This window comes from Rhinatrema bivittatum, chromosome 6, assembly GCF_901001135.1.
Source record: "Rhinatrema bivittatum chromosome 6, aRhiBiv1.1, whole genome shotgun sequence".
Taxonomy (NCBI): Eukaryota; Metazoa; Chordata; class Amphibia; order Gymnophiona; family Rhinatrematidae; genus Rhinatrema; species Rhinatrema bivittatum.
The window spans coordinates 255916037-255943143 of record NC_042620.1 but is presented as its reverse complement, the minus strand read 5'-3'; the positions used below and the strand labels follow the sequence as shown (position 1 = coordinate 255943143).

The 27107-nt window shown below is 42.4% G+C and overlaps 1 protein-coding gene across 2 annotated transcripts in view; it reads left to right on the top strand.

Moving 5' to 3' along the window:
* LOC115094131 (zinc-binding protein A33-like) overlaps positions 1–27107 on the top strand; it is a 64126-nt gene that overhangs the window by 21628 nt on the left and 15391 nt on the right. Inside the window, exons 4-6 of one of the 2 annotated variants that reach the window (XM_029606870.1) lie at positions 4951–4973; positions 7625–7743; positions 25531–26247. In XM_029606870.1, the coding sequence (XP_029462730.1) occupies positions 4951–4973; positions 7625–7743; positions 25531–25541 (153 nt within the window). In that variant the 3' untranslated portion in view covers positions 25542–26247. Of the gene's footprint in view, positions 1–4950; positions 4974–7624; positions 7744–25530; positions 26248–27107 lie in introns of those variants that run through there. The other variant, XM_029606869.1, reaches the window with a different exon arrangement.

The window sequence follows — 27107 nt, the reverse complement described above, 5'->3', positions numbered from 1 at the left end:
CAGCCACAATAGATTTGGTCCCATAGGCAAGAGCTCACATGCATTCTCTTCAGAGATCTCTCATCTCACTAGTCTCAATAATAGGATTACACTGTCTTCCCCTCTTGCCAGTTGTGAAGGACAGTCTGCTCTGTGGTGGTCAATGTGACAATATCTGACTAAGAAATGCTTTTGGAGCCTCCCAACTAGACCAGTGTTCATGACATGTCAGACATAAGCCTGGTGGGATGGGGGGCCTACTGTTGTGACTGAGTGGCCAAAGTCTGTGATTCCAGGAGGAGTCAATTTGCTTGATAAACCAGTTGGAGGCCAGGGTCATCAGACTTGCTGTAGTTAATTTTCTTCCATTGTTGAAAGAAGCAATGGTATAGGTTCTATTGGACATTACAATGCTATGGCAATAGCATAGTTGAAAAAACAATGAGGCACTTGGAGCATGATGGTGGCTCAGGATGTCAATCTTCTGTTCACTTGTGCAGAAAAAGTCTTCTGCACTTTCAGCAGCAACATTTTCAACATTGTGGGGTTGAAAATGTTCAAGCAGACTTTCTCAGCGAATATATTTTGGATTCCAGAGAATGGGAGCTTAGCCAGCAGGCATTTCAGCTGATAGTGGATTGATGGGGATGTCTTAAATGGACATCATGGTGACTCGCAAAAATTCCAAGACCATCAGATTTTTCAGTTGTAGGAAAGAGTAGAATTCCAGTGAGATCAATGCCCCAATGGGGGAGGAGTAGCCTAGTGGTTAGAGCAGCAGGCTATGAATCTTGTGACCTTGGGCAAGTCACTTTACCTTCCATTGCCTCAGGTACAAATTTAGATTGTAAGCCCTCTAGGGATAGGAAACTACCTACAGTACCTGAATGTAATCCACTTTGAAGTGCTGAAAAACATGTGAAAAGTGGAATATAAAACAAATCTAACATAAGAAATGCCATACCGTGTCAGACCAAGAGTCCATCAAGCCCAGTATCCTGTTTCCAACAGTGGCCAATTCAAGTCACAAGTATCTGGCAAGTACCCAAACATATAAATCACAAGCTGGGATTGCTTTGGAAAAGTTTCCTTCCACCGATAATATTTCACATGTTTCTTCAATGCGGGTTATAGGGAGATAGCTCGTTTACCAGTGAAATACCAATATGAATTATAATAGCCATGTACAGGTCAAATTCTGACAGGCCCAAAAGGCAACTGTCCACAGCAAGAAAGAAGGAACTTTGCCAGGTGAACTTTAAAACCTTGTCCTCTGTGGAAAATGAAGAGGCCTTGTCCTGATACACTGAGGATACCTTATCAAATGTGCCTGTTTGTAGGGAGCCTGTTTTAATAAGAAAACATACAGCTTCGTTATGTTTTCCCCTCTAGCTGCTGATGGCCTGGATTATGAAGCAGAGAGGATAACAGTTCATTGGCAAGTTTTGTAACGTCTTTCCACCAGTTGCAGACTTCTCGTCAGAGCCGGTGATTATGAAGGATCTTGGCTCCATTCTGTCATTATGGTTTGGCCCGTGAGAGGTCTTGTTTGCATAGGAAAGGGTATTGAGAAGCAATAATTTTGACCTTACTTGAAGGCCCATAAGAGTTCGCTTACTTCCTTGCGTAAGTCTAGGTGGCTTTTTCGAGATGTTGTCAAGTACTCTTGGTTTCACATAGCAGGCCTTTTTGACTATTCTGGCCTTCTTTGCAGAGAGGGTATAGATAAGGAGCTAGCCCTTAATTCCCTTAAGGATCAGGTTGCAGCTATTTTGTGTTTTTAAAGATCAGATTCAGGGGACCTCGGTGGATTCTTATCTGGACATAGTACACTTTTCACACAGGGGTTAAGAACTTTGTCCTTTTTCCAGTGGATCTTAACCTGTTTATCAGGATCCTAGTAAAATCTTCTTTGAATCTTCTAAGGCAAGCCTCTATGAAGGATCTGTCTTTGAAGACAGTATTTTTAGTGGCCATTTGTTTCCTTTAGAGGCATTTCATAACTACAGGCCCTATGGTAACAAGAACCCTTAGCTTTGTGTTTTTGGAAAAGGCAATTACACTTTACACAGTACCATTATTTATTATGCCAAAGATGGTTGTCACACAATTTCATGTAAACCAGACTGTCCTCTGGGATTTTCAAAAAAAGGAATATGGGGTAAGGTTAAGTCACTTCGTCTTCTGGATGTTTACCGTTTTTCTCAGGTATCAGAAATTGTCTAATCCTTTAGGAAGTCAGGAAAGCTCTTCATGTTTGGGGGCCCTCCCAGGATTGGTGCTTCCATTAGGCAAACTAGGTGGTCATAGAGCACCACACCTTGGGGGGGGGGGGCATCAAAATCAAGGGAGAAGGCCGGAGGCCACCAGCAGATCCCATCCCACTTATGGGATGACGAGCACAGACACTGCTGCCTCCAGTAGGTAAGTCTTAAGGGTGGGGGAGTACAAGATAGATGGTTGCCTAAGGTGTCTAATAGCCTTGCACCAGCCCTGAGCCTCATAAAGAGGAGGCTGTGTCCAAATCTTCATTGGCACATTGGATTAAAGAAACAATCTCTTCAAATTACTTGTTGAAAGGCAGGCAGGTACCTGATGGTCTCCATGCTCACTCGAGGATGCATACCCCTTCTGGGTGGAGGCATCAGCAATAATGCCAGAAGATATTGATAAAGGCAGCCCTTTGATTGTTTTTTGCATTCATTTACTATGTATTGTTTATTACATATTTTTATATTCCGTCATTCGGTGGGTTCCATCATAACGGTTTACAACATTTGTATAAAAGTATCTAATCCAAGTTTAAATTCCTATTACAAAACATTTCATACATAAAAGTGCTAAACACATAGAAGTAATTAAGATTAAAATACACGTAAATATTAAATACATGCATAGAATAAAAGGCTCCTAACAAATTAAAAGAATTTAGATTTTTTTTCAAGAGAAAATTAAAGGAAAAGAAGACAATTCTGAAGATTATTCTGAAGAAACTAAATTAAATAAAAATAAGAGAAAGCCTGAGGGAACTCATATGACATGAGGAGCTGCTGCTGATACTGCTATCCATTCTGCAGGTGAAAAAGACTGAAGAAGTTTTGCCAGTGTTGACAGATGCCAACTACATTTATAGTCCAAAGTTACTTCAAATGTAACCAAATGTCACATCAAAAAGTAGCTCAAAACTAGCCAAGAGTCACGTCAATTCAAAACCAGTCCAAAAGTAGACACATTTTTTAAATTGGCTCATGTACTGACGAGGCTTGAGTATTAAACAATGTATTACTCTGGCTTTCTACAAACTGCATTGGCTTGTGGCAAGAATTAAATACAAAACAGCCACATGAATTCATAAACCTTTGGGGAATACTGACTCACCATGGATTAGTGCATTATTTTACATCCATGTTCTTCTCAGTCTCAGCTGCTGGTGGTCCCTTCAATAAAAGTTGCACATTTGGATGAACCATGGGAGAAAGTGTTTTCAGCAGCAGGTCTTGAATACTGGAGTAGTCTACTTGAGCATTTAAGGCTAACATTATGACTAAGAGTTTTAAGACATTACTGAAAATGTATCTATTTCAGTTAGCGATAAGTCTTGATGATGCTTAAATATTGCTGATATTGGCTCTTGTAAATTGAACAGGCAAGTATTTGTAAGTGTTAGATTTTTAAAGTTTTTAATGAAACAATTTGTTTTGTTTTATAAATGTTTTTAAGTCTGTGTCTTTGTAAACCTCTTTGAAATTGGTGTAAGGGGGTGTTTATACATTTTTTAAATAAATAAATCACTACATTGATGATTCACACTTGGCAATGAATGCTAGGGCTACTAGCTCCTGTTGTAACAGAAAAAAAATAGCTGCTCAAAGAAAAAACTGTTTTAAGTACAAAGTGGTAAAATAATTTAAAAAAATGGTAGGAAGGCACATGTGTGAAATACCTAAAAGTCCATATTTGTTTGAAACTAAGGACTAGTGAATGTGTGAAGACTTCGTCACCATTCAGCTAGAGCAGGACATGTCAATGCTGTGATGTCAAGGGTGGTGGACACTGCTGACCCAGTGACCTATTCCTCTTCCCCTTCTGTTGCAATCACAGGCTCAAGCGTTTCCCCTGACTCACTCACTCCCTTCCTGAGACTAAGGTTATTTTCAATTTTATCCATTGTTTGCCAGTGTCCCACACAGCGCTGTTCAGAGTGATGGACCAATGACATCATGGAAATCTAAGGCAGGCAGCTGCGGCACTGCATGGTCTCTGGCACCCCTCTCCCTATCCCATGCCACAACTGAAGGAGTTAGATCAAGGCTGGAGGGCATAAGGTGGAGTCCTGATCTGCTGCTTGTTTGCTGCAGCAGAAAGGACCAGCTGAAGCTCAAAAAAAGTCAATGCAGAAAGAAAACTGCCAGAGTGTTTTAAAAACAAACCAATTTGGTGGAAAACCCACAGAACTGGAACACTGGGTTTTCACTGCGGACATGCCTACTGAGCAGATGTGCAAAGCTTTCAAGACTTCTAGCCAAAGAGCTGATATTCTTCCGTGATGTCACCTACATGTGGGACTGTATCTTGCTTGACCATGGAAAATATAGCAATGTAAATAGTAGAAGATAGTAAGGTAATTTTTAACAAAGACATTTAAACTGTGGAGAAGTTATTGAAAAAACATATGAAAAGGAATGTCAGTGTCAAGACATTGCTTTAATTTTTTTCCATCTATTTTTTATTTTAATTGAATTGTTAATTTAGTTTTTTGGGGTTTTTTTTGTTTAAATGAAAGCAAAAATCCTCACACACACACACACCACCTCTTCATACAATAGATACAGCCCAGGCAGTACCAGAAATGCAAGCTTTGCTCTCAGAATGTTCCTTTGTACCCCATGCTAATTTCTAGAGTCATCACATCCTCTAAATGTTGTTATACTCTAAGATCACCACAGCATTAACTGCTTTTTCTCTTTACAGAAAATAACGAGTTTCGTTGAAAAGTGAGTACAGCTAAAAACTTGTTTAACGCACTCCTCTTATATGCTATGGGAAACAGAGAGGATGGATTAAGAGTGACAAAGGGAAACAGAAAAAACAAGATAAAGAGTGAGATAGAGATAGTGGAACAGTAAGAATAGATTGTTTGCTTCACTGACAGATCTATTCAATCATTCTTTGGACAAGGAGTGAATGAGGAGGACTGAAGGAAGCTAAATTCTAGCCGGATAGCTAATTATCTGGCTAGAATTTAGCTGGATAAGCGGGGGCATTCCGGGGTGGAGTGGTGTTATCTGGCTAACTCTGGCCACAGACCTGTCTTAAAACTTATCTGGCTATCTTTAAGATAGCCGGGTATATTTGGCAGCACCACTGAATATACGCTGCTAGTTAGCTGGATAAAGTTATCTGGCTATCTAGCCGAGCCTCACGGCAGCTGAAAATAGATTCCAAGATGACCACATTTTTTTCTCTCTTCACAGAAACAGGGAGGAGATTGGTAGCTACAGTTCAGTTAGTCTGACCTCACTGGCAGGTAAATTAATGGAATCCCTACTACAGGAATGAAAAATAGAATCCAGTAGGTTCCAGTATCCAAAACAGCATGGTTTTACAAGTCTGAACAAGTGTGATCACATTCTTCCATTGAGGGCCTGATTTATTAAGGCTTTTCCTCTATTTTGTGTCTGTAGGGAAAAAGCTTAGTGAATCAAGCCCTGCATAACCAAAAAAATTAAATCAAGATTGAACACACTAGGTATGTGTTACTTGGATTGCAGTAAAGCCATTGTTACTGTCCCACAGAGGAGGAGGCTCCTTAATAAACTAAATAACCTAGAAGCTGCACCCCAAAATGGTGGACTAGAATTAGAAACGGGTCAGTAGTAGACAATAGAAAATAAATGGAGTTTACGCTAAGGAAAGAGAGTTCATCAGTGGAGTGACTCAGAAATCGGTTCTGTAGCCATTCTTTTTTAATATTTGCTGAGTATTATTGCAGAAGAGTATGTAGATGATATAAAGAGAAGACACTCCTGATGGAGTAGACAAAATGAAGAGCTCTATCAGAAAGCACAAGGAGTGGTAGAGCTAAGACAATGTGAAAAGTATACGGTCATGATTTAGGGTACACAAATGCAAGGGGAGTAGCAGTAAACAGCTGGCTAAGTGGCAGCCACTAAGCGCAACCAAATAACCAGCTAAATAGGAACTTAACTGGCTAAGGGGGTTATTCTAAAGCTATCGCACTAGTGCGAAAGCAACAATGGGGCGGAGTCGTCCCGGAAGAGGAGGAGTCGGGGCGGGCAACGGGGCCGACTCTGCGAACACAGCGCGGACAGCGAAACAGTAAGCTTCCATATTGCTGCCTATTTCGTACCGAATAACTACACCTTTTTATGGTGTAGTTATTCGGTGCGACACCAGCAGCGATCGCACCGCAGAGGCGATCGCACCCCGCTTCGCCCCCCGTTACCTTTGGGATTCACTATGCCTTTGCGCATATAGTGAATCCAGGCCTTAGTAATGCTGAATATAAACCCCAGTGGATTTTTAACTGCAAAAAACTGAAGGAAAAGGTAGAGAGCGAGTGGGGTTCTAATGCATTGCAATAGAAAATCTGAGGGTCATAGTCTATGTTCCTGTGTTAGATATCATTCTTCTGATCTGTTACTTTCTTTATACCCTGTTATACTTTGCCTTTCTTCTGCAGTATATTCTCTGTTTTTCTGTTATATTCTTTCTCTATCACTATTATACTCAAGACTAGTCAATCCATCATTTATTTATTTTATTTATTTATTAATTCTTATATACCGATGTTTCATGAGAACATAATCACATTGGTTTACATTAGTTACAAATATTTTTAAATGAATATTTATTTCCAAAATTAAAATGAAAAGAAGTAAATACAAAGTTTCATAATAAACTAATATAAACAAATAAAATAGTAAATAATTGCTAAAAAATTTAAACAGATAAAGATGCAGAACAGTAAGAGCAGAGAAGATGGGGTAGATTTTCAAAGGGTTATGCGCGTAAGATACGGGCGTAACCTCCGAAAACCTACTCCTGCCTGCGCCGAGCCTATTTTGCATAGGCTCGGTGGTGCGTGCAAGCTCCAGGACGCGCATATGTCCCAGGGCTTTAAAAAAATGGGTGGTCTGGGGGGCATAGCTGGGGGCATGGTGGCGGTTTGGGGGCGGGCCACAATCCTCCTGCATAGCGGCCTGTGCTGGGGGATGGCGAGCCGGCCTGCGCAAGTTATGCTGGCTCACCATTGGGCCTCCCCTAGGGTGCAGCGTGCACAAGTGTGCACCCCCTTGCGCATGCCGACCCCAGATTTTATAACATGCGCGCGGCAGGGCATGCATGTTATAAAATCGGGTGTACATTTGTGTGCGCCGGGTAGCACGCACAAATGTACCCCACGAGGGTAATATTAAAAATCTGCCCCAATATACATAACTAAGTATATAGAATAAAGGGGAAATATCATCAAGTTAAGACTCTTGGAAGGCTTGTTCGAATAGCCATGTTTTAATACCCTTTTAAAATATTTTAATGTCTGATTGTTAAAATTTTATCATGCTCTGCTTGTTAAAATTGTCCTTCTGTTTCTATTATGTGATATATATTTTTGTGTTGGTAGGTTTTGTGTAGAAAGGACTCTGCCTGTCACAGCCCCACTCAAGGGCCTCAGCCTAGGACAATTCATGGGTCCAATCCAGTACGCAGTATGGAAGGAGATGAAGTCTATTATCCAACCTGGTACGTAACGTTATACCCAAAGATGAGACCTACTCCACACATTACTGAGGAACCATGCAAAATATTTTAGAAACATGAAGGCATTCAGCAAACTGTTGAATTTGCATACTTGTGAACACTTCTAAGCAATGATTTATTATTTATTTTATTTATTCATTTACGGGTTTTTTATATACCGGGGCACGTAAGTAAACATCACCTCGGTTTACATTCAAACATTAATTCAGCATATTGCTTTACATTATAACATTAAAACTGAAAGAATACAAATCCATGTAAAAACTTTGTATAATGAGAATAAATATCAGAATATGAGTGTCTGTGGGATTAAACTAGAACGCAAAGCAAAGGACTCAGTTCAAGAATAGTAGGCTTTTTTGTATAGCCAGGTTTTTAAGTTTTGTTTAAATTTTTTTGTAGCAATATTCCTGTCGTAATTCTGATGGCATGGTGTTCCATAGTCTGGATCCAGCAATGATGAAAGAACGTTCTTTTGTAGTGGACAGATTAGTCAGGTTGGGTGCAGGGATCTTCAGTTTTAAATGCTAAATGATGCTAAAACCTTCAGGTCCTGTTAATGCCTGGTACTTCTCCTTTTGTAATCCCTCAATTACCGTATCTGACTCACAAGCACAGGAGTTATTGTAAAGCAAGAGGCTATTTTCTCTATGGTGGTGCTGTTAGAAGAAGCAATTTTGTGCTAGCAGCAACAGAGCAGTCAGAGATGTCAATTCCTATTCCCTCCTTTCCACAATGAAGGTGAATGTTCCTTTTAGCGGCACTAGCAGCAGAGTACCCTCTTAAGGGATATCACCGGATCCTTTCAAGTCTGAAATACAACTGCCCATTTTCACATAGTTGAAAAATAAACTTCCTTTGGTTTATAAGAACACTAGCCGTTAAGCCCGTAACAACGGGCTACATTTAAAAAAAATTTTCGGTCCATTTCCTTCCCACTCCCTCCCCCCCTCTAGTCTCCCTCCCTCTCACCTTCCTCCCTTCCCCCCCTCCCCCACTACCCCTCAGCTCACTCTCAACTCCCTCCTCCCTCCCTCCCCTCACTCTCTCCTCCCTCCCCCCACTCTCTCCTCTCCTCCCTCCCCTCAGTCACACCCCCTCTCTCAATCCCCTCCCCTTTCAGCTCATCCACAACCGGCAGACGGAAGATCTCCGGGAGGGGGGGGGGTGTGTGTGTGTGTCCCTCCCTCCCTTGCGTGCTCCACCGCCGCTACTGCTTCTCCCGCTCTTCTTCCTCGCCGCTCCTGCTCCTCGCCGCCACAGCGCCTGCTCCTCCCCGCGCCATTGTTTTTTCGGGCACGCTCCACTCTGACCGACGTGCTCGCCCGCGCATGCGCGGTAGAGCTCCTCTCTACTGCACATTTGTGGGCCGTCGGTCAGAGCCCATGTATAAGGTAGATAAGATATACCATACTGAGTTAGAGCATAAGTCCATTGAACCCAGCATCCTGTCTCCGACAGTAGCTAACCTGGATGTCAAGTACCCAACAGATCCCAAAGAGTAGATCCATTCCTTATTCCTAACTTCCAGGGATAAGTAGTGGCTTTCCAAAATACCTGCCTAATAATCGTTTATGAACATTTCCTTGAGGAATTGTCCAAACTTCTTTTAAACCCAGCTCTGCTAGGTGCCTTGACAACACCTTCTGGCAAAAAAAAAAAAATTCCACAGCTTGATTGTGCCATTGAGTGAAAACATACTTTCTACGATTTTTAAATATCTGCTACGTTAGTTTCATAGGCCTGTCCCATAGTCTTACTACTAGTTTAAACGCTATGGGGGTAGATTTAAAAGGTGTGCATGCGCACACATGGATGCACCAATTTTATAAGACGTGTGCCGGCGCGCACATTTTATAAAATCCGGGAGCCACGCACCAGATTTTATAATACCGCACCCGGGGGGGGGGCTAATTTTATAGAAGGCACGCACGGTGACTAAATCGGGCCTCTCCCAGTTCCCTCCAATTAAGGAACTTCCCTACCACCCCCCCCCTGCTCGTACTCCCTCCCCGTTTCCCCCTGTCCTTCCCACCCCCTAAAGTCCTTTTTCCTACCTTTCCCTTTTTTTGTTATGTTGCTTACTGCTCTGTTGGAGCAGAAGCAACGTGTGCATACCGCTGACTGCAAAATGACCCCTGAACCGGCCGCCCCCCTGGACCACCCCTTTCTCTGGGCCCAGCACTTATTCGCATACTGGGGTTTACGCGTGTGGCTGGGCCCGTTTGAAAATTCGCCTGGTGCGCATAAGGCTTGGCCACGCACGTAAACCCTGGGATTTACGCGTGCAGGGGTTTAAAAATTTACCCATATATATCCAGTCCCTATATATCGCTTCCACTCAACTCATAGTTTTATAATCCTCTATTATATCCTCTCTCAATCACGTCTTCTCTGAGATGAAGATCCCTAACCTGTTTACCTATCTTCATAAAAGAGCCATTCCATACCCTTTATCATTTTTGTTGACCTTTTCTAGCTCAGCTTTATCATTTTTGATATGTGGTCACCAGAACTGCACACAATACTCTAAGTGTGGTTGCGTCATGGATCAATAGAGATATTTATAATATTCTTAATTTAATTATCCATTCCTTTTCAAATCATGGGCCTCATTTTCTGAAGTATTGCAGGCCTGCGATACTTTAGGTAATGAGGGGTGGGGGGGGCCAAAATGGGGGGCGGTCCTGCGCTAGCTGGCAGTGATCGCACCGCTGCGGTGCGATCGCTGCCGTTTTTGCACCCAATAGTGCCACCATAGAAGGTGTAGCTATTGGGCGCGAAATAGGACACGAAAAGGCCCTTACCTTTTCGTCGTCCGCGGCGTCTTCGCGGAATCGGCCCCGGTGACGCCCAGACTCCTCCTCTTCCGGGGCTGACTCCGCCCCCATCTTGGTATCGCACGCGATAAGGGACTTTTCGCATGCGATCCGTCTGGTAAATGACCCCCTATCTCTTATATTCGATTTGGTCTTTTGACTTCTGCCAAAACGGAACTGAGATTTCAATTTATCCATAGTGACTCCAAAACTCCTTGCCCTGGGTGGTGATTCCTAATATGAAACCAGCATTGTGTATCTGTAGTTATGATTATATTTCCCTATGTGCATCACTTTGCACATTTACATTAAATTGCATCTGTCATTTAGATGCCCTGCCCCTCAATCTCACAAGATCCTTTTACATTTCCTTACAATTCACTCATGTTTTAACAATTTTGAATAATTTTGTGTTATCTGCAGATTTGATCTCCTCACTCATTGCTCCCTTTTCCATATCATTTATGAATATTAAACAGCAACGGTCACAGTACAGCTCCCTGGTGCACTTCACTATCATCTTTCTTCATTGGAAAAATTGACCATTTAGTCTTACTCTGTTTCCTGTCTTAAATTACCAATCCATAATAGATTACTTCTTACCCCATGACTTTTTAATTTCCTGAGAACCCTGTCATGAGGGACTTTGTCAAATGCAATTTAAAAAAAAAAAAAGTTATTCTGCAGAATTTGTATATTACAATATCAAAAATATATTCAGTTAAAATATACAGAGCAAAATACAGCGAGACTATGTAATATATATGCCTGCTTGAAACACGTAATATATATGCAAACTTGAAACATGCAAAGAACCTAAAAGATTTTTCCTTTTCCACCCTCTTCTCAAACTCCCATACACAACAAAAATACAAGATCAGGTACACTCCATTCTTATACAACTCACTCACCAGTGACTACCGATTGCAAACATTTCCTCATGACCTGCTCATACCACACAGAAACCACCACTCAATTGTCCATTGTGTGACATTTTTGAAAAAGAATGTAATAAGATCCTCAACTTCCATTAACACAGGTTTAGAAGGTACAGAACTCCAATCTGAGGAATAACCCAGATTGTACATGCTTCTCCTCAAGATCTGAACTTTAGTTAAATCGCCTACTAACAAAACCCTATCTTTCGGTGAAAGCAAAAAAAACTATTCACAACAAGTGTATGGGTAACATCACCCCAAAAAGACAATTCTACCACATATTTAGGGTAGATATTCAAAAGCCAATTAGGCGGATAACTAAAAAGTTCCCTCCCTCTGAGTTATCAGTTTCAGGCTCAGCTGTGTGGCTTTCAGTCTTTCAGACTTTAGTTTGAGTTAATTGCTTACTTTCTCATCATAGAACTACTGGCATAACTACAATAAACAGATTCTTGCCTGTTTGTAAGCATTTCACAGTGCAAAACAGTAAATATGAGTTCACTCATAGCTTGGCCTGTGGCCTTCAAACTAGTCTGTTTCTGGGTAAGAATTCTTAATCCATACAGCCTAATTTCTAAATTCATCCTCAGCTAAAAAAGTAAAAAATAATTCCATTACATTCCACTCCTGGATTCAGAGGACTTACTGACCCCTACTGGATGAAAAGTTTCCTTCTCTATAGTTATATTAGTATCAGCATTAATCAGAGCAATGTCTATTACTTGTATACAAATGCATGAAACACTGGACCCCTTAGTACTAGCAAATATAAAAGACCAGGGCTGCTACCATATTTGCAAGAAAAGCTAAATCCATTAACTCATTGCTCACTTTGTGCAATTGGTCATATGGCCCTCATCAAGAATACCTAAACTCCATCTAAACTTCATGTCACCTGGAGTTTATTTGTCCCAGAAGTCTTTCCAATTTAAAATCCTTAGCACGGCATACCTCCAGGTTGCCAGGAGTCTCTACAGTAATTCTCAGTATTTTCTGTCATCCATTGCCATCTCCATGCTGGTAGTTGTACATGTAGCTGGCCTATCTGACTTCAATGGACACCTGGCTTGTCAGAGTGTATAGGCCACCTTTCATTGCGTTTTCAGTGTCAGGCCTACTGTGCTCAGCATAGCCTGCAAAACAGAAGCTCCACATGTGCAGTTATTTGGGTGCCTCTCTACCCTGTGCTGAATTATGGTTTCAGGTCCTTACTGGTATGCATCTTCCACTGGCAGTGCACAGCCTGCTATTCTTTTTTTTTTTTTTAGGTATCTAGAACATGTAAAGTCAGGTGTTGCACATACCCCCCCTCCCACCACTGCAATTACTATCTGATTGCTGGATGGGCATGCAGATAGCAGGAACACAGGGGCAGATTTAAAAAAAATACGCGAGCGCGTACTTTTGTTCTCGCACCCGACGCAAACAAGAGTACGCCGGATTTTTTTTTTTTTTTTTTGTGTTTAAAAGTTTTTTATTGGAATGAGGATCATAACAGACATATCCAACAGTTACAAGAAGCAGGACAATGGTCAAATACAGGATATGTCCATCAAATAGGTAGCAAAGAACAGAAACATCCTCAAAAGCCATTTTAGACATTTAAGAAACCCACAGCAGTATCAAACATCATCATCAAACTCTTCCCCCCCTCCCCCCTAACAACTGATATGACAATATAGGAAACAGATAAATGTACTGGAGCAGCAGTAAGCGTAAAAAACAAGAGCACGTGTGGTATTTGCTAAGATAAGTAAAAATGCGATAAGGATACCATCATCATAAGAAAACTCATAATCGTTAGTGAGCCAATGGGACATAGACCAAAGTAATTAGGCGAGATAGACCCATGACCAACCAACCCTGCTAGAAAGTGAGTGTGTCTTGACAGTGTATTAGCAAGGGCCGCAGGTCTCCCGTCTCCCCAGACAATGCTTAGAGGGAAGTAGAATGGGAAAAAGCATGCCATTTATTGGTGAGAAGCTAACCATTGTTGGTAGGGTTCCCATGTTTTTGTGAAAGCTGCTATGCGGTTATGATGCACAGCTGTAAGCCTACTCAGCTGATAATAAGTATGTAATCTAGCTTGCACCCTAGCTAAGTGGGGTGCAGCTCTCTGCTTCCAATGTAATGCAACCTCTGTACGTGCTGCAATAAAAACCTGTTGTACAATTCATTGAGTACGCCGGATTTTAATAGATACGCCAGTATCCGTGCATATCTTTTAAAATCCGGGGTCGGCATGCGCAAGGGGGTCAATATTTGTGCACCTTGCGCGCGCCGAGCTCTGCGCGTGCTGCCCATTCCCTCCGAGGCCGCTCGAAATCGGAGCAGCCTCGGAGGGAACTTTCCTTCCGCCTCCCCCCAACTTCACCTCCCTTCCCCTACCTAACCCACCCCCAGCCCTATTGAACCCCCCCTACCTTTATTATAAAAGTTACGCCTGTGCCGGCCAGCTGCTGGCATGCGATTCCCCGGCCCGGGAGCAGTTTTGGAGGTCTTGGCCATGCCCCCGAAACGCCCCCAGGCTGGAACCATGCCTGCGGCCCCGCCCCGGACGATGCACCACCGCGATACACCCCTGAAGCCCCCCAGGAAAGCCCCGGGACTTACGCGCGTCCCGGGGCTTGCGTGCGCCACCGAGCCTATTCAACATAGGCTCGGTGCATGCAGGGAGAGCTTGGGGCAGGTTTTCGAGGGGTACACATGTATCTTACGCGCGTACCCCTTTGAAAATCTGCCCCAGAGAGTAGCAACTATAGACCAATAAAATTGCATTAATTCAGTCTATATGATAATCAAAATAGTAACATCTGCAAGTGTATGTAAGTAGGTATTAGCTAAGTACAAAATAAAATATATTTCATCATGATAATCAGTTATATTTCAAATAGATATATATTGCTTTATAAAATAAATAAGAAAAGTGTCTAAGACAGACCGCCCCTTGGAACAAGAAAACATGAAGGCAGAGTATATGCATACATTCTGAGCACTTCAGTCTATAAAATGAAGAGTTGAAAGGGCCATTCTGTTGCAAAAGAGTGTGATGTTGTCACTAACAGTCCTCTTTACAAGGAATCACCACTGCTGTCATTCAAGCACAGATTCTACACTCCCATCACTAACTCAGATGTTTGCGTTTATGGATTAATATCTGATCTGATATGTTCAAATTAAGTAATAAAGAAACTATGATAAATGTCAATAGCTTCTTGTATGTAATAATCCCTATGTACACTATTAATATGGATGTCCAATATTGTTTTGTCATAGTTCAAGGAACCGGTTACATAATGTCCAATCCCTTCTTTGTCTCCTGCTTTTCTATAAAATACACAATATTCAGACACAAGCAACCTAGGTGCTCATTTCATCCATTCAAACTCTACTTGTAAGACCATGACACACAATATAAACCCCAAAAAGTGAAAGGAGGAAAAGGGAAAGGAGAAAAAAAATTTCACAAGTACTTGTATAAAAAAAATAAATAAATAAATAGCTCTATCCCCCCCCCCCCCCATATTACCTTCTTGCCTGAAGGTTCATAGATTGTGACTGAATTTGAACAAAAGTTAACAGGGAAAGAAACATTTCAATCATCCTTTAGCATCCTTTTTCAATTACCTTCTAGAACACATTATTGAAAATGTTTTGTCCATAAAACTTAAGCTCAGAGTCTGTTTCATTTAAATGACTTCAGAAGATATTGTTTATGCATTGCATTTTACTCATGCTCAGTACCAAGGTAAAACAAAGTTGTGTTTTTGTCAAACTTTGCGGTTTTTATCTTTACTGAAGATACACAGTCTAACGTGCACAATGTTTAATGACATACAAACACAACATATGACAGAGAACCACAAACAGTAAACAGTTATCAAACATTACAGCTCAAAAAGTAGGCCTTTTAAAAAGAAATAAAAGTACTTGGATCCAAAATTAAAGAAAAAAATTAGAATTTTTTAAGACAGGTCTGTTCAAAAAAGTGAAAAGGAATAACTGGGTGGGGTGGAAACCTTCAGGTTTTGCACCCTATTTGATAGAGCATGCTTCATCCTTGTCAATCTGTAAAAAACAAACAAACCAAAAAGTCTCATATACGAAGAAAGGTTAATTCATTCTTTTAAATCAAATTACATCACAAGGTGAGAATAGCTATAAGCAACTGAGCTAACTAGACATCTTCATTTCTAAACAATTAAAGTAGAAAGAACTACTTTGATTAATTTATACATTAAAAAAATAATCTCCCTTTGTTCTAACTATATGATTTTGATTTCTTAAGCAAAGGAACCAGAACAGTTTACATTACTTCAGACTTAGGTCATAGACAAACAATTCAGGCAAGAAGGAAGGGGGGAAAAACCAGCTTACAACCGAACAGATTACTTTCCATCTCTTCTCCTGCTTCTATGAAATCTTTTTGCTAAATCAAATACTACAGCTGCATAATTAACTATAATGCAAACTTTAAATTAGTTGTTAGCACATACAAAAAGCATACACATCTGCTTTGCTAGCAACCTAAATATATAAAAGATGAAGCTAATTTCATAGAAAAAAACAGCATGTAGAGCTGTTTTTCATTATCTAGTGTGACAGATTACAGACTCAGCAATGCCTCCTGGGGCTCACTGGTACTTTTCCATTGAAAAGATACCTCTAATAAATTTTATTATCTCATCTTTAAACTAGTCTGCTTCTGGGTAAGAACTCTGAATCCATACAGCCTAAATATATCCTCAGCCAAAATAGGCAAAAATAATTCCATTACACATGGGTATTACAAGGGAGGGATCAACACATGCATAACTCCATATTTTAAAACCAAGAACTGTAGCGCACTTTACTGCTGCTCCTGATGAGGAGCAAGTTTGTAGATCTCAAGTTTTAGGGCTTATAAGACAGGGTGAGGGGGGTCCTGCTTAACTGGGTGGTATGCAGGATGAAGAACTAGAGGGGTCTGAACTGGACAAATTGGTGGACTTATGTGCCTCATGAGAGCATGTTTTAAAATCCGCTTACGTATGCACGTGAAAGCCGACAAGAGTCCTATAGAAGACTTTGCTCGAGTAACCTTTTAAAATTAGGAGCATACTTGTGCATGGTTGGTGTATTTTAAAATATACATGTGCAAGTGTGGGCACTTAAGATCTCCACCAAATAGCAACACATTGTCTGCAGACAAAGAAATTTTGATCTCTAGTAATCGCTCTTTGATACCTCAAAATTTCTTGCACATTCTCAATTTACTTGCCAAGAGCTCAATAGCAGCAGAAGGGGAAGCAGACAGCCTTGTCACACCCCTCACAGTAAGCTAAAACTAGACAAAATATAACCAGTCTCACACTGGAGTTATTATACAATATGTAACCTCTGTGCCAAGGGGCTACCCTACCCATCCCTGGGGAACACTGGAGGATGTACTCGCCCAGGGTGGAGTTTACTGACTCTCAGGGGGCAAGCTGACTGAAGACACGTTTATAACAATTTCACTGTCCACAAGTCTCTTGTGCTCCAAAAATAACTAACTTTACTAGTACAATAAAAAGAGGTAACCAAAACAGATTTGTAGTTATTTCACAGTCTAGAATCGTAATCATATCACTTGTCATTTTGATCAAATCACCAAAAATCAGTCCCAAACTCTTTTTCTCTTTCTCAGAGGTATCCTTTGAACTGCAGGTTACTCCCCGAGGCTTTTGAAACCCTGGATCACCTTCCCTGTGGTCAGTTTTTGCAGAGGTTACTCCCAACGCCCACGAGGCCCGGTTCACCTTTAAACAACTTCTGATTTTGCTCACTTTCTTCCCCACAGAAGGCCCCCACCTCAAATCCACTCCACACTCTTTTTACCTCTCAGTCTCTTTCTCACTTACAAATCCAAGCAGGGACCTAGATAGTTGTCTTTTTCTGACACACAGATCTCAAACTGTTACTCATTCTTTAGAAGCTGCTTGGATTTCAGACACTTCCCTTCTGAATCAGCTGACGAGACAGTGAAACCCCCCCCCCCCCCCCCCTCAGTCCTCTGGAACCAGTGCTAGACTCACACTCTGAAGAAATAGCCAGCTACAGCCTTTCCCCTAGAACCAGCCAACCTACCCTCTCCCCCCCCCCCCCCAAACACAATTCCTCAGAGAAATCTCCAAGTTCAACTTCTGCCACACTTTTCTAAATCCAAGAGAGCAGATGGTACTCTCATATGATCTTTCACACTCCCAGCAGCGCTTCTGGGTGAGGCACCAGTTCTCCTTTCTCTCGCTTAATGGCCTGGACCCTCCAGACACTCACAACCCTTGAGCTCCTTCCTCAGTGACTGGCCCCTTTCACAGGCCACACACACAGATTTATTCCAGACACTTCAATCATTGGTCCAGCTCCATGCTTACCACTCTCGCACCCCTTGGGGCTGTCCTAGAACACTGTCTAGAATTTTCCTAGTTCAGGAAATAGGAAAAACTTTTAACCTTTATAAAATAAAAAAAAATTAAAAAAAAACCCCCACACATACTGGGCCTGATTTTAAAAAGCATTTACTCGAGTAAAAACCAGGTTTACTGGAGTAAATTCACTTTACTTGAGTAAGTGGGGTTTTGAAAATTGCTACAATATATGCCATTGACTTGTCTATAGGATTTACTCACATAAGTGCACTTTACTTGAGTAAATGGCTTTTGAAAATTGCTACAATAGTAGGTACATTTACGCATGTAACTCCTTTTGAAAATTACCCCCACTCTGAACTACATCCCCTTAAAGGAAGGGCTACCCCAAAGTGTCCTCCCACAGACATCCTTTACCCAGGCTTGCCCAAACTACAACCTTCCTACTGATAATCCTGCATTTTTGCACTTTTAAACTTTCACTGCACAGAATAAATCTGGTGAACATGTAGCCCCATAAAAATACAGGACAAGTGCACATTTAGTGGCACCCATGCCACAAATATTTTTATCTTATCTAAAGATTTTCCTTGGAACCCATAATTACCAAGTACCTAGAACATAAGTTCCCACGATAGGGAATCAAAAGCTCTCTGTGCATCTAGATACTGATCACAGAGAGCTTTTGATTCCCTATCGTGGGAACTTATGTTCTAGGTACTTGGTAATTATGGGTTCCAAGGAAAATTTTTAGATAAGATAAAAATATTTGTGGCACGGGTGCCACTAAATGTGCACTAGTCCTGTATTTTTATGGGGCTACATGTTCACCAGATTTATTCTGAGCAGTGAAACTATAACCTTCCTACTGCAGGGTTATCAGTAGGAAGGTTATAGTTCCTACTATCTGGACATTTTGACCCCCATGTCTGCCCCTAATGAAGCAAGTTTGGTCACGGGCCACCAGAGTCAAGAGCACCCCATTTAGTTTATGTGCTATCACTGCTACTAATATTTTTAGATCTATATGTATTAAGGAGATAGTCCGATAGGGACTAACATTATAAAGATCCTTATGTTTCTTTGGTAGTACAATATTCAGTGATTGGTTCATATAGGGGAAAATGTTTCTATGACATAAAAATCATTGAAGAGTTTTGCTAAGAGTGTTAAAATTTGAAGCTTAAGAATTTTATAAAATTTCATCCTTAAGTCATCCAAGATAGCTGCTTTCCCCAAGTTTAAGCCTTGAATAACTTGGAAAATTTCAGAATCCCTAATGGGTATATCAAGTCTATCAACCAGTTCTGCGTTTAATTAGAACCATCAAAAGTCCCTAAAACATTCCATTTGTGATCCCTGATTGGCTGATTGCCTAACCATATAATTCCTGGAAATAATCTAGGAAACTCTAAGTGAAGTACATTGTGGTATTATATTCCCCTAATTTATCAACTCCTGGAATGTACTCATGTTGTCCCTTTACCCTTCCCAGATTAGCTAAATGTTTGCTGGCCTTATTCACATATTTATATAGCTTGTATTTGAAAAAGCATAAAGATTTTGCAGCTCTCTGAAAAAGTAACTAATTCAAAGCAGCCTTTGCCTAATCCAATGCCTGCTTTGTGTCTCTGTTAAACCAGCTTTGTGTTTGAGCTAAGACCTCTACAAACTAAATTAACCTCAGAATCTCAGCATTCCTAATCCTGTTTTTCTTAGCATGCGGACAGGTGAATCCAAAGCCAGTGGGTTATGCACCTCTACCAGCAGATGGAGTCGGAACAAAGCTGACATAACAGTACATATGCAGTGACATCAGCCCACAAGTATTCTCAGTCTCCAGCAGATGGTGGATGTGCATCTCTCTACTGGGGATTGCTTTAAAGTTTTGAAGGAGAAAAGAGGAGAAAATTAATTCACCCCACTCTCCTGTTGTGATACCATATGGTTCCTCCCTCAGTTGAGAATTCCTGAGGTGATTTCCATGGTTCCTCAGATAAGTGCCTTGTTCAGTAGCTGGTTTATTAACTGGTGTGGACTTAGCTGTAAAAAAAAAAAAAAAAAGAGGAAAGCAAGTGGGTGAAGGAAGCTGAGCACAGCGGTGAAAGTCTATGCCCTCTACCCCCCGCAGCCAGAGACTGACCTTATAGTCAGCCGGGATGGACCCAGCTCAGGTAAAGGGTACTGTTAAAAAAAAAAAAAAAAAAAAAAAAAGGCGCAGAGAAGGGGAGTTGAGTAGGGATTCCTCCCTCCCCTCCTGATTTTCATGCTCGGCACACAATTTGATGGTCATTTCTGCTTCTGTTGGAGTTCTGGGGATGGGGGCAACTTGGCGGGTTGAGAAGCCCTTGCGGCTAAACCCTGTTCTAAGGCTTGTCTGGGTCACTGCATAGTAGGCCACAATGGCGTTTTCGCATGTTTTTTGTGCATCTCAGACTGCTCTCTTCAGTTTCCATCAGATCATGCTTGTGCGCTTTTTCGTGAGCATCTTAGGGAAGCTCTCTTTGGGCACTTATATAGGCACTGTGTTGTGCGCCTTATTTATGAGCGCACTATTGTCAGATGCCTGTTAGGGCGTATTGGCAGACTGATGGCACCCATAGCGAAGAAGTCCAAGTGCCTTGCCCTATGTGTTGCTTGTCGTATTCAGGCATCTCAGCCTAGCATTCCCTCTTATCTGGTTCAGCACTGTTTGGAGGCTGAGGGAGAATTACCTCCCATCTGAATGGTTAAACACAGTGGAATGGTTAAACACAGCACTCCGAGTCCATGTCCCACACAGGAACCTGAGATCTGCCAACAAAGCCCTCCTAACTATCCCCTCAGTAAAAACTGCAAAACTAACACAAGTCAGAGAAAGAGCACTATCATTGGCCGGGCCGATTCTATGGAACACCATGTCTACAGAGGTAAGATTACAGAGAGACTTCAAGACTTTCAAAAAGAGCTTAAAGACATGGCTCTTTAGAGAAGCCTTTTCACAAGGAGAGAGAGAGAGAGAGAAACACTGAAAGCTGTACACACAAAATCTTTATAGAGCACTAGCACAGTATATGTATGTACGTCATGGTTTGTTTACCACACCCTTAATTGAAATGTATAAATAAGTATTTATTGTAGTCACAGGTCAGATTAAACAACACTGAACATATAGCCTTTATTATGAAACTATGTTACCGAGCTTATAAGGCACCACCCTAATATTAGGAACAGAAACATGTACAATTTACTATATGTGCCTCTATGTAAACCGTTGTGACGGTAATATACTGAATGACGGTACAGAAAAGATTTTAAATAAATAAATAAATACTAGGCCTGGTTCTTCCCAGCCTGATGCAGGAATGGAAAAAGAGCTGCCAGAAGGGTTGCCTGATTTTGGAGCTCCCCTAACTGGTTCGTCAGCGGGAGAAGGCAGTTGCGTGGGCACAGGACAGCTGCCCCCTGGTTTTGGCATGAATCCTTCTGCGTTTTCTTGGGTAGAAATTTTTCAAGGTCTGCACACCTTCTTTCAGATGCAGACCTCAGGCTCGGACATTCTTAACAAGTCAGGATCTCAGGCAGTGAAATCCCGCATTCCTGGTGCTGCGAGTAAGCTTTGGGATATGCCTGAAGCCGGTCTTCCCGATAGGGACCCAGATGGCATGAATGATGAGACCAATCCTTACTCCCTGGAGAAATTCCTCCAGGAATGGAGCCATATAGAACTATGTTGAGGTTCTTTCATAGAGAGATTTCCCAGACACTGAAGATGCTGGGAGTACTTGGGCCTGAATCCATGTCTGAGCCAAAGAAAGATCCCATTTTGATTTCCTTGCATAAGGCTTCATGCTTCTTCCCTATTATGGGATGTTGAATGGAGTGCCCCAGAAGCTAATTTTAAAAGGGGGATGAGTCTTGGAAGGACTGTACCGCCTGGATCCAGTTGTGAGAGAACAATTACGTTTTCCAAAGGTGGCTGCGCTTGTGTGTGCTCTTACCAAGCAGACGACTATTCCCATAGAAGGGGGAGCAGCCTTGAATGATGCACAGGATAGGAGAATTGAGGCTATCCTTAAGCAGGCCTTTGAAGCAATAGCAATGAATTTGCAGATAGCTTCCTGTTGTTCCCTGGTGGCTCGTTCTTGTTTACTGCTATCAGGAGATCGATGAATCTGGTGTAAATTCCAGGGCAGTGATGGAACCAGCAGCTGCCTTTTCAGCAGATGAGGGCTGCGATTTGGTCCATACTTTGGCCAGAAAGGTGGCTTCGGTATTAGCTGCTAGGTGTCAGCAATGGATGAGAAATTGGTTGGCTGATACAACCTCGAAGTCTAATCTTACAAAGTTGCCCTTTAAAGGCTCACTCTTATTTGAGAGTAAGCTGGAGAAAATGGCCAAAAAGTGGGGTGAGTCCCTGGTTCCTTGATTACCATAGGATAAGAAATGGGTGCCATACTCCATCACGAGAGGTCGTACTAGGGGGTCCAGACGTTTTCAACCATACAGAGTAGCGGCTTTTCAGAGGGCTCAACCTTTGGGTAGATTTCAGTCCTTTCTTCCCAGGTAGCCCAGTGGATCACCCTGAGTCTCCAAATGAAGGTGTGCTGACCCACCTCCAGGATCAGGAGAGATGATGTTACCTCTCTCTCTTTTTCTTTCTTTTCTTTTTTTTTTTAATCAGAGGTGGGTCAAGATCACGACAGACCAGTCAGTTCTGGAGGTAATAAGTGTGTTATGACCGTCGGTCGCAGATGGCTGCGACCGCTATTACTTACTTCATGTGCTGCTACACCTCTCTCCTTTGGGAAGACTCACGGCTATGGTTAGCCGCTTCTGACACACATGGCTCTGTTCCAGGACTCCCCAAGGCGGAGAGGATGTTGCCGACCGCCATGTCTCTGGTTAGCTTTTTGGTAGGCTCAAAGCAATTGAACCTTATGAGCCCAGTTCAATATTTGTGCCACTACCAGCAGCAGTCTGCCCTCCATTTCATGCTGTAATCCAACCTTATGATGTCCTTTCACAGCATGGCTGGGAAGCCATTTTTCAATTCAGGCAGGCAGCACATCATCTGTTTTGGGCTGACCGATTATTTTGAAGTTGTTTCTTTGATTCCATTTTTCTTAATCTTCAAGTACCTCAAGGAGCCTCGTATTATTTGCCCAGAGCTCAGACAATTCTAAGTCTACCTGATTCCCTCTATCTTACTGCATGGAAATACATTGTTCTGCCATCACCAGTCTTTTGGTGTGACTTTCTAGGCTTTCTTTAATGTCCTCTTATCACTGCGTGAAGTAATAAAGCATTTACCCTATGCCTAGGATACACTTTTTGTAATTTGTTGAATAATGTCTTCTGATGGCAAAGCTAGCACCATACCTTTGCTGTCTTTCCCCGCCATATTCTGGTTGTAAGTCTGAGTTGTGGCGAGGCGGAGCAGAAGAAGGGATGGGCTGGTCCTTCTGTGCTGAAGACTGAGATGGCCGTTGAGAGGACGAAGAGGCGTGACGTCGGAATAGAGCCAACTGGGTCTTCGCCACTGGAAGCCCGTGGCCCCCCCAGGAGGAGCCGTAGGGACCCAGGCCACTGGGACTTAGGTGGACCTTTGAGAGGTCGAGGAGTCGCGAGGTCGATGCAAGGGCTAACTGGATCTTTGCCACTGGAAGCCCGCGGCCCCCCCGGGAGGAGCTCGTAGGAGCCTGGACCGCTGGGACTTAGGTGGGCCCTTGGAGGCGGTGGTCCGGAAGAAGTCCGAGGTCGAGTACCAGAGGGTCATCGCTTACCAGTCCGAGGTCACACACCGAGGAATCACCCGCTTGCCAGTCCGAAGTCACACACTGAGGAATCACCGAGAAGAAGCAGGAACTAGGAATCAGGAACGCGAGGCACCAGAAGACTCACCGAAGCAAGCAGACTCGTTGCCAAGTCTAGGAGTGAGTGGAGGAAGTCTCCTTTTATACTTCCCCTGGTCTAGTCCATTAGGAACAGGTGCAGGCAAATTGGAGGACGAGGCTCCTTTAATTCAGCAAAGGGGGCGTGGCCTCGTGCCTAAGGGCAGGGTGGCCATCTTGGATCCTGGAAGCCCTGCAGAGTGGCCTGACGCTGTGAGGGGAGGCCTGGGGTGCCTCCCCTGCCGGCAATAACTGCGGGGAGGTGTGGGGATGAACAGCCTGGATTCCCCGGTGCTGCCGTGGCAGCCCGTTGCCGCAGTTCAGGTAGGGGGTCGCGGCCGCAAGACACAACAGGTATAAAGGAGATAAATATGTTTTCTATTATCCTAGTCAATTAGATTTGTTTCTTGCTAACAAAATATCTCTGAATCTGCCTGTTTCATGATATTAGGAAGGATGTGAATAGTATATTCTGGATATCTTTTCGGTTTCTCTCTTTTTTTTTCTTTTTATTCCCCCATGTGTAGACTAAAGTAACAGTTTGTATAACTGTGATTCTCTTGATTTTATTAATGTAGACTCATTTGTATTCATATACAGCTGTGATTTTTCTTTAAGTCAACTGCTGGACTATTAAGGTTATTTAAAGCAGTGGCCTGAATTTTCAAAGGGGTTACGTGAGTAAAAGTGGCTTATATATGAGTACATACAATTTTACAAAAGGGTGGACATATGCGCATCAAGCAAACGTATATGCGAAAAAAGTGGTTGTGTTGGGGATATGGTTTGCTATTTCACATGCACTTTGCTGTTTTATAAAGAATGTACTTGTGAATGTCAAGAGTGCACAAACAATTTTACTATAGCTATTTTACACACCAATTTCAAATTTGCATTCTCTTTTTCTACTTGGTGTTTGGCAGCTGGGCTTCTCCCATTGAGTGGACACTGCACTGGAACCAAGGCTAGGAGGAAAAGCAGAGAAGGTAGGGGTGGGGGACAATTAGGGAAATGGTGGTCTTTGCCTAGGAGTGTTTGCCTGTAACCTTTAATTTTGTCTGGTTTGCTCTCAGCCAGATATAAGGTTTACTGGTTTTTGGGGGGCATAGTGGGGGTGGGTGAGAGTGTGACTGAGGTATACTGGGGAGGTGAGTGAGAGTGACTGGGGGCATACTAGGGGGTAAGTGGCAAGAAATGACAATAAACTTATGAATACTTATGGCACAACTGTTGAGAGAAAGAGAACAAAGGAGGAGAAGGTGGTACCCTTTACAGAGTATACAGAGCCAGGGCACAGTTTTTGGATCTATCTGAGGAGCAAATCATGCACAGATTCAGGTTCAACAAGGTAACCATACTATACTTATGCCAATAGTTAGAGCAGGACCTGTACCCTTCCATCCGGAGAGGCTACACCTTGCCAGTACACCTCAAGATTACTATGGCCCTAGGGGCCTTTTTGGCCACCACACTTTCCAGACACCATTAAGGATCATGGCTGGAATATGCAGTCAGCCACCGCCCAATGCATTGATCAGTTTCTGGCTGTTTTACTCAGTTCAACATATCACTATATACGTGTATCTTTTCCTTGGAGAAGAAAGCAACAACAACAAATTATGACTGATTTCTACCAAATGCAGGCTTCCTTTTGGTTTGGGGGGTTATCTATTACACTCACATCCTTATAAGGGCACCAGCATGTGATGAGGCCACCTACCTTAATGGCTTCCACTCCTTCAATGTGCAGGTGGTCTGTGATGCCAAGGGAATTACCATAGATGTCGTATCCAGGTTTCCAAGATCCTGTCACAATGCCTACATCATCTCACAATCAGGAATTCATGATGCTTCCAGGAACGTCCCATCACTTTGTGGTGGCTGCCAAGTGGGTATTCTGCTCTCACTTCAACCACCCAGCTACTAACCTCTTCCCCTTTTTTCTTCCTCTCTAGTTGGATTTATTGTTTAAGCACTGGAGGCCCTCTCCTGCTTCTATCTGGGAACTGCCCCATTGCCTATCACCATGGGATCTCTCTCTCAGCTTTTCTTTGTCATCTCCCATATAGGTAATAGAGGATGTCCACTCAAAACCTAGCTCATGATTCTGTTGGCATATACATGCTACAACAGAGCCCACCAGCAGACCAGGGCAGTCATCAAGATAAATTTTGGCCTGTTAAAAAAAATGTTTCCATTGCCTGGACAGATCTGAGGGGATGTCTTCTCTACAACCCCACCAAGGTCTGTGAGACCTTTCTAGCCTACTGCATGCTTGCAAAAACCAAAGGCCTGCTTCTTCCAGAAGGACTAGAATATAATTTTGAGGAAGCGGCATACAACCAGAGTACTGAGAAACTGAAGGAGATATATTACCCAACTCACCAACAGGCTATAGAAGAAAGGAACATTGATTCAAAGAAATTTTCAACATTAAAGGTGTATTTATTTACAATACTATGTGATATTTGTGTGTAGAAAACAATAAATTAATGTTTTTTTAAGTTGTCCTCTCTTTTTGAGGATGGCTCCAGTGTCTTGGACTGACCCAGTCTGGTGTTTCTCCACAGCAATGTCTGATCATGGCTTCAAGGGCCTGGACACAGAGCAGTGTGGGGGGTGGGGGGTGTCAAAGCTGCAAGAGAACCGTGGAATGGAGAGTAGCTCCTGAGAACTGACATGAAAGGGTCCTTAGGATGAAGGTCTCCCAGCTATGGTGTGCTTCTGTTTTTCAGCAGCTGCACAAGAATCCATACCCATGGTATCAGAGTCTACAGTGGAAGAGGTGTTACTAGAGGAGGCATTGGTGCAGGTGGTGTATCCATTGGAGAATGATATCCCATCATGGGTGGTGACAGACCCACTGAGGGAGCCTCCCACTGGGCTGGCAGAACAGCAGCAGGCAGTGAAAAAAATCCAGGGTAGTGGTACAGCAATACCGGGGGAAACAGCATCCAAGGACCCAGTAGTATCAATTATATAATTATTACAAGCATCCACTTGTGTTAGAATATCCTACAGCACAAATTATGGCAACAATAATTACAGAATATTCATTAGTGAAAACATAGTATAATTCTGTGCTTGTAGTCAAGTAGAAGTAAAAATGGAGAGCTTAGACAATAGAGCGTCAAAGAAGAAAAACTCAAATCAAACTTAACAAGAAAACAAAGGTGACCTGAACGGTTTCTCCGCTATTATTCTCAATACACTCAAGTAGCCTGCTTATATGGCGCTAGGGTGTGAGTCCAGGAATGCCCTCATCTGTACTGGGTCAAAGAAAATGTAATGCTGGGCCTGATACATTAAACAACATTTGCATGGAAA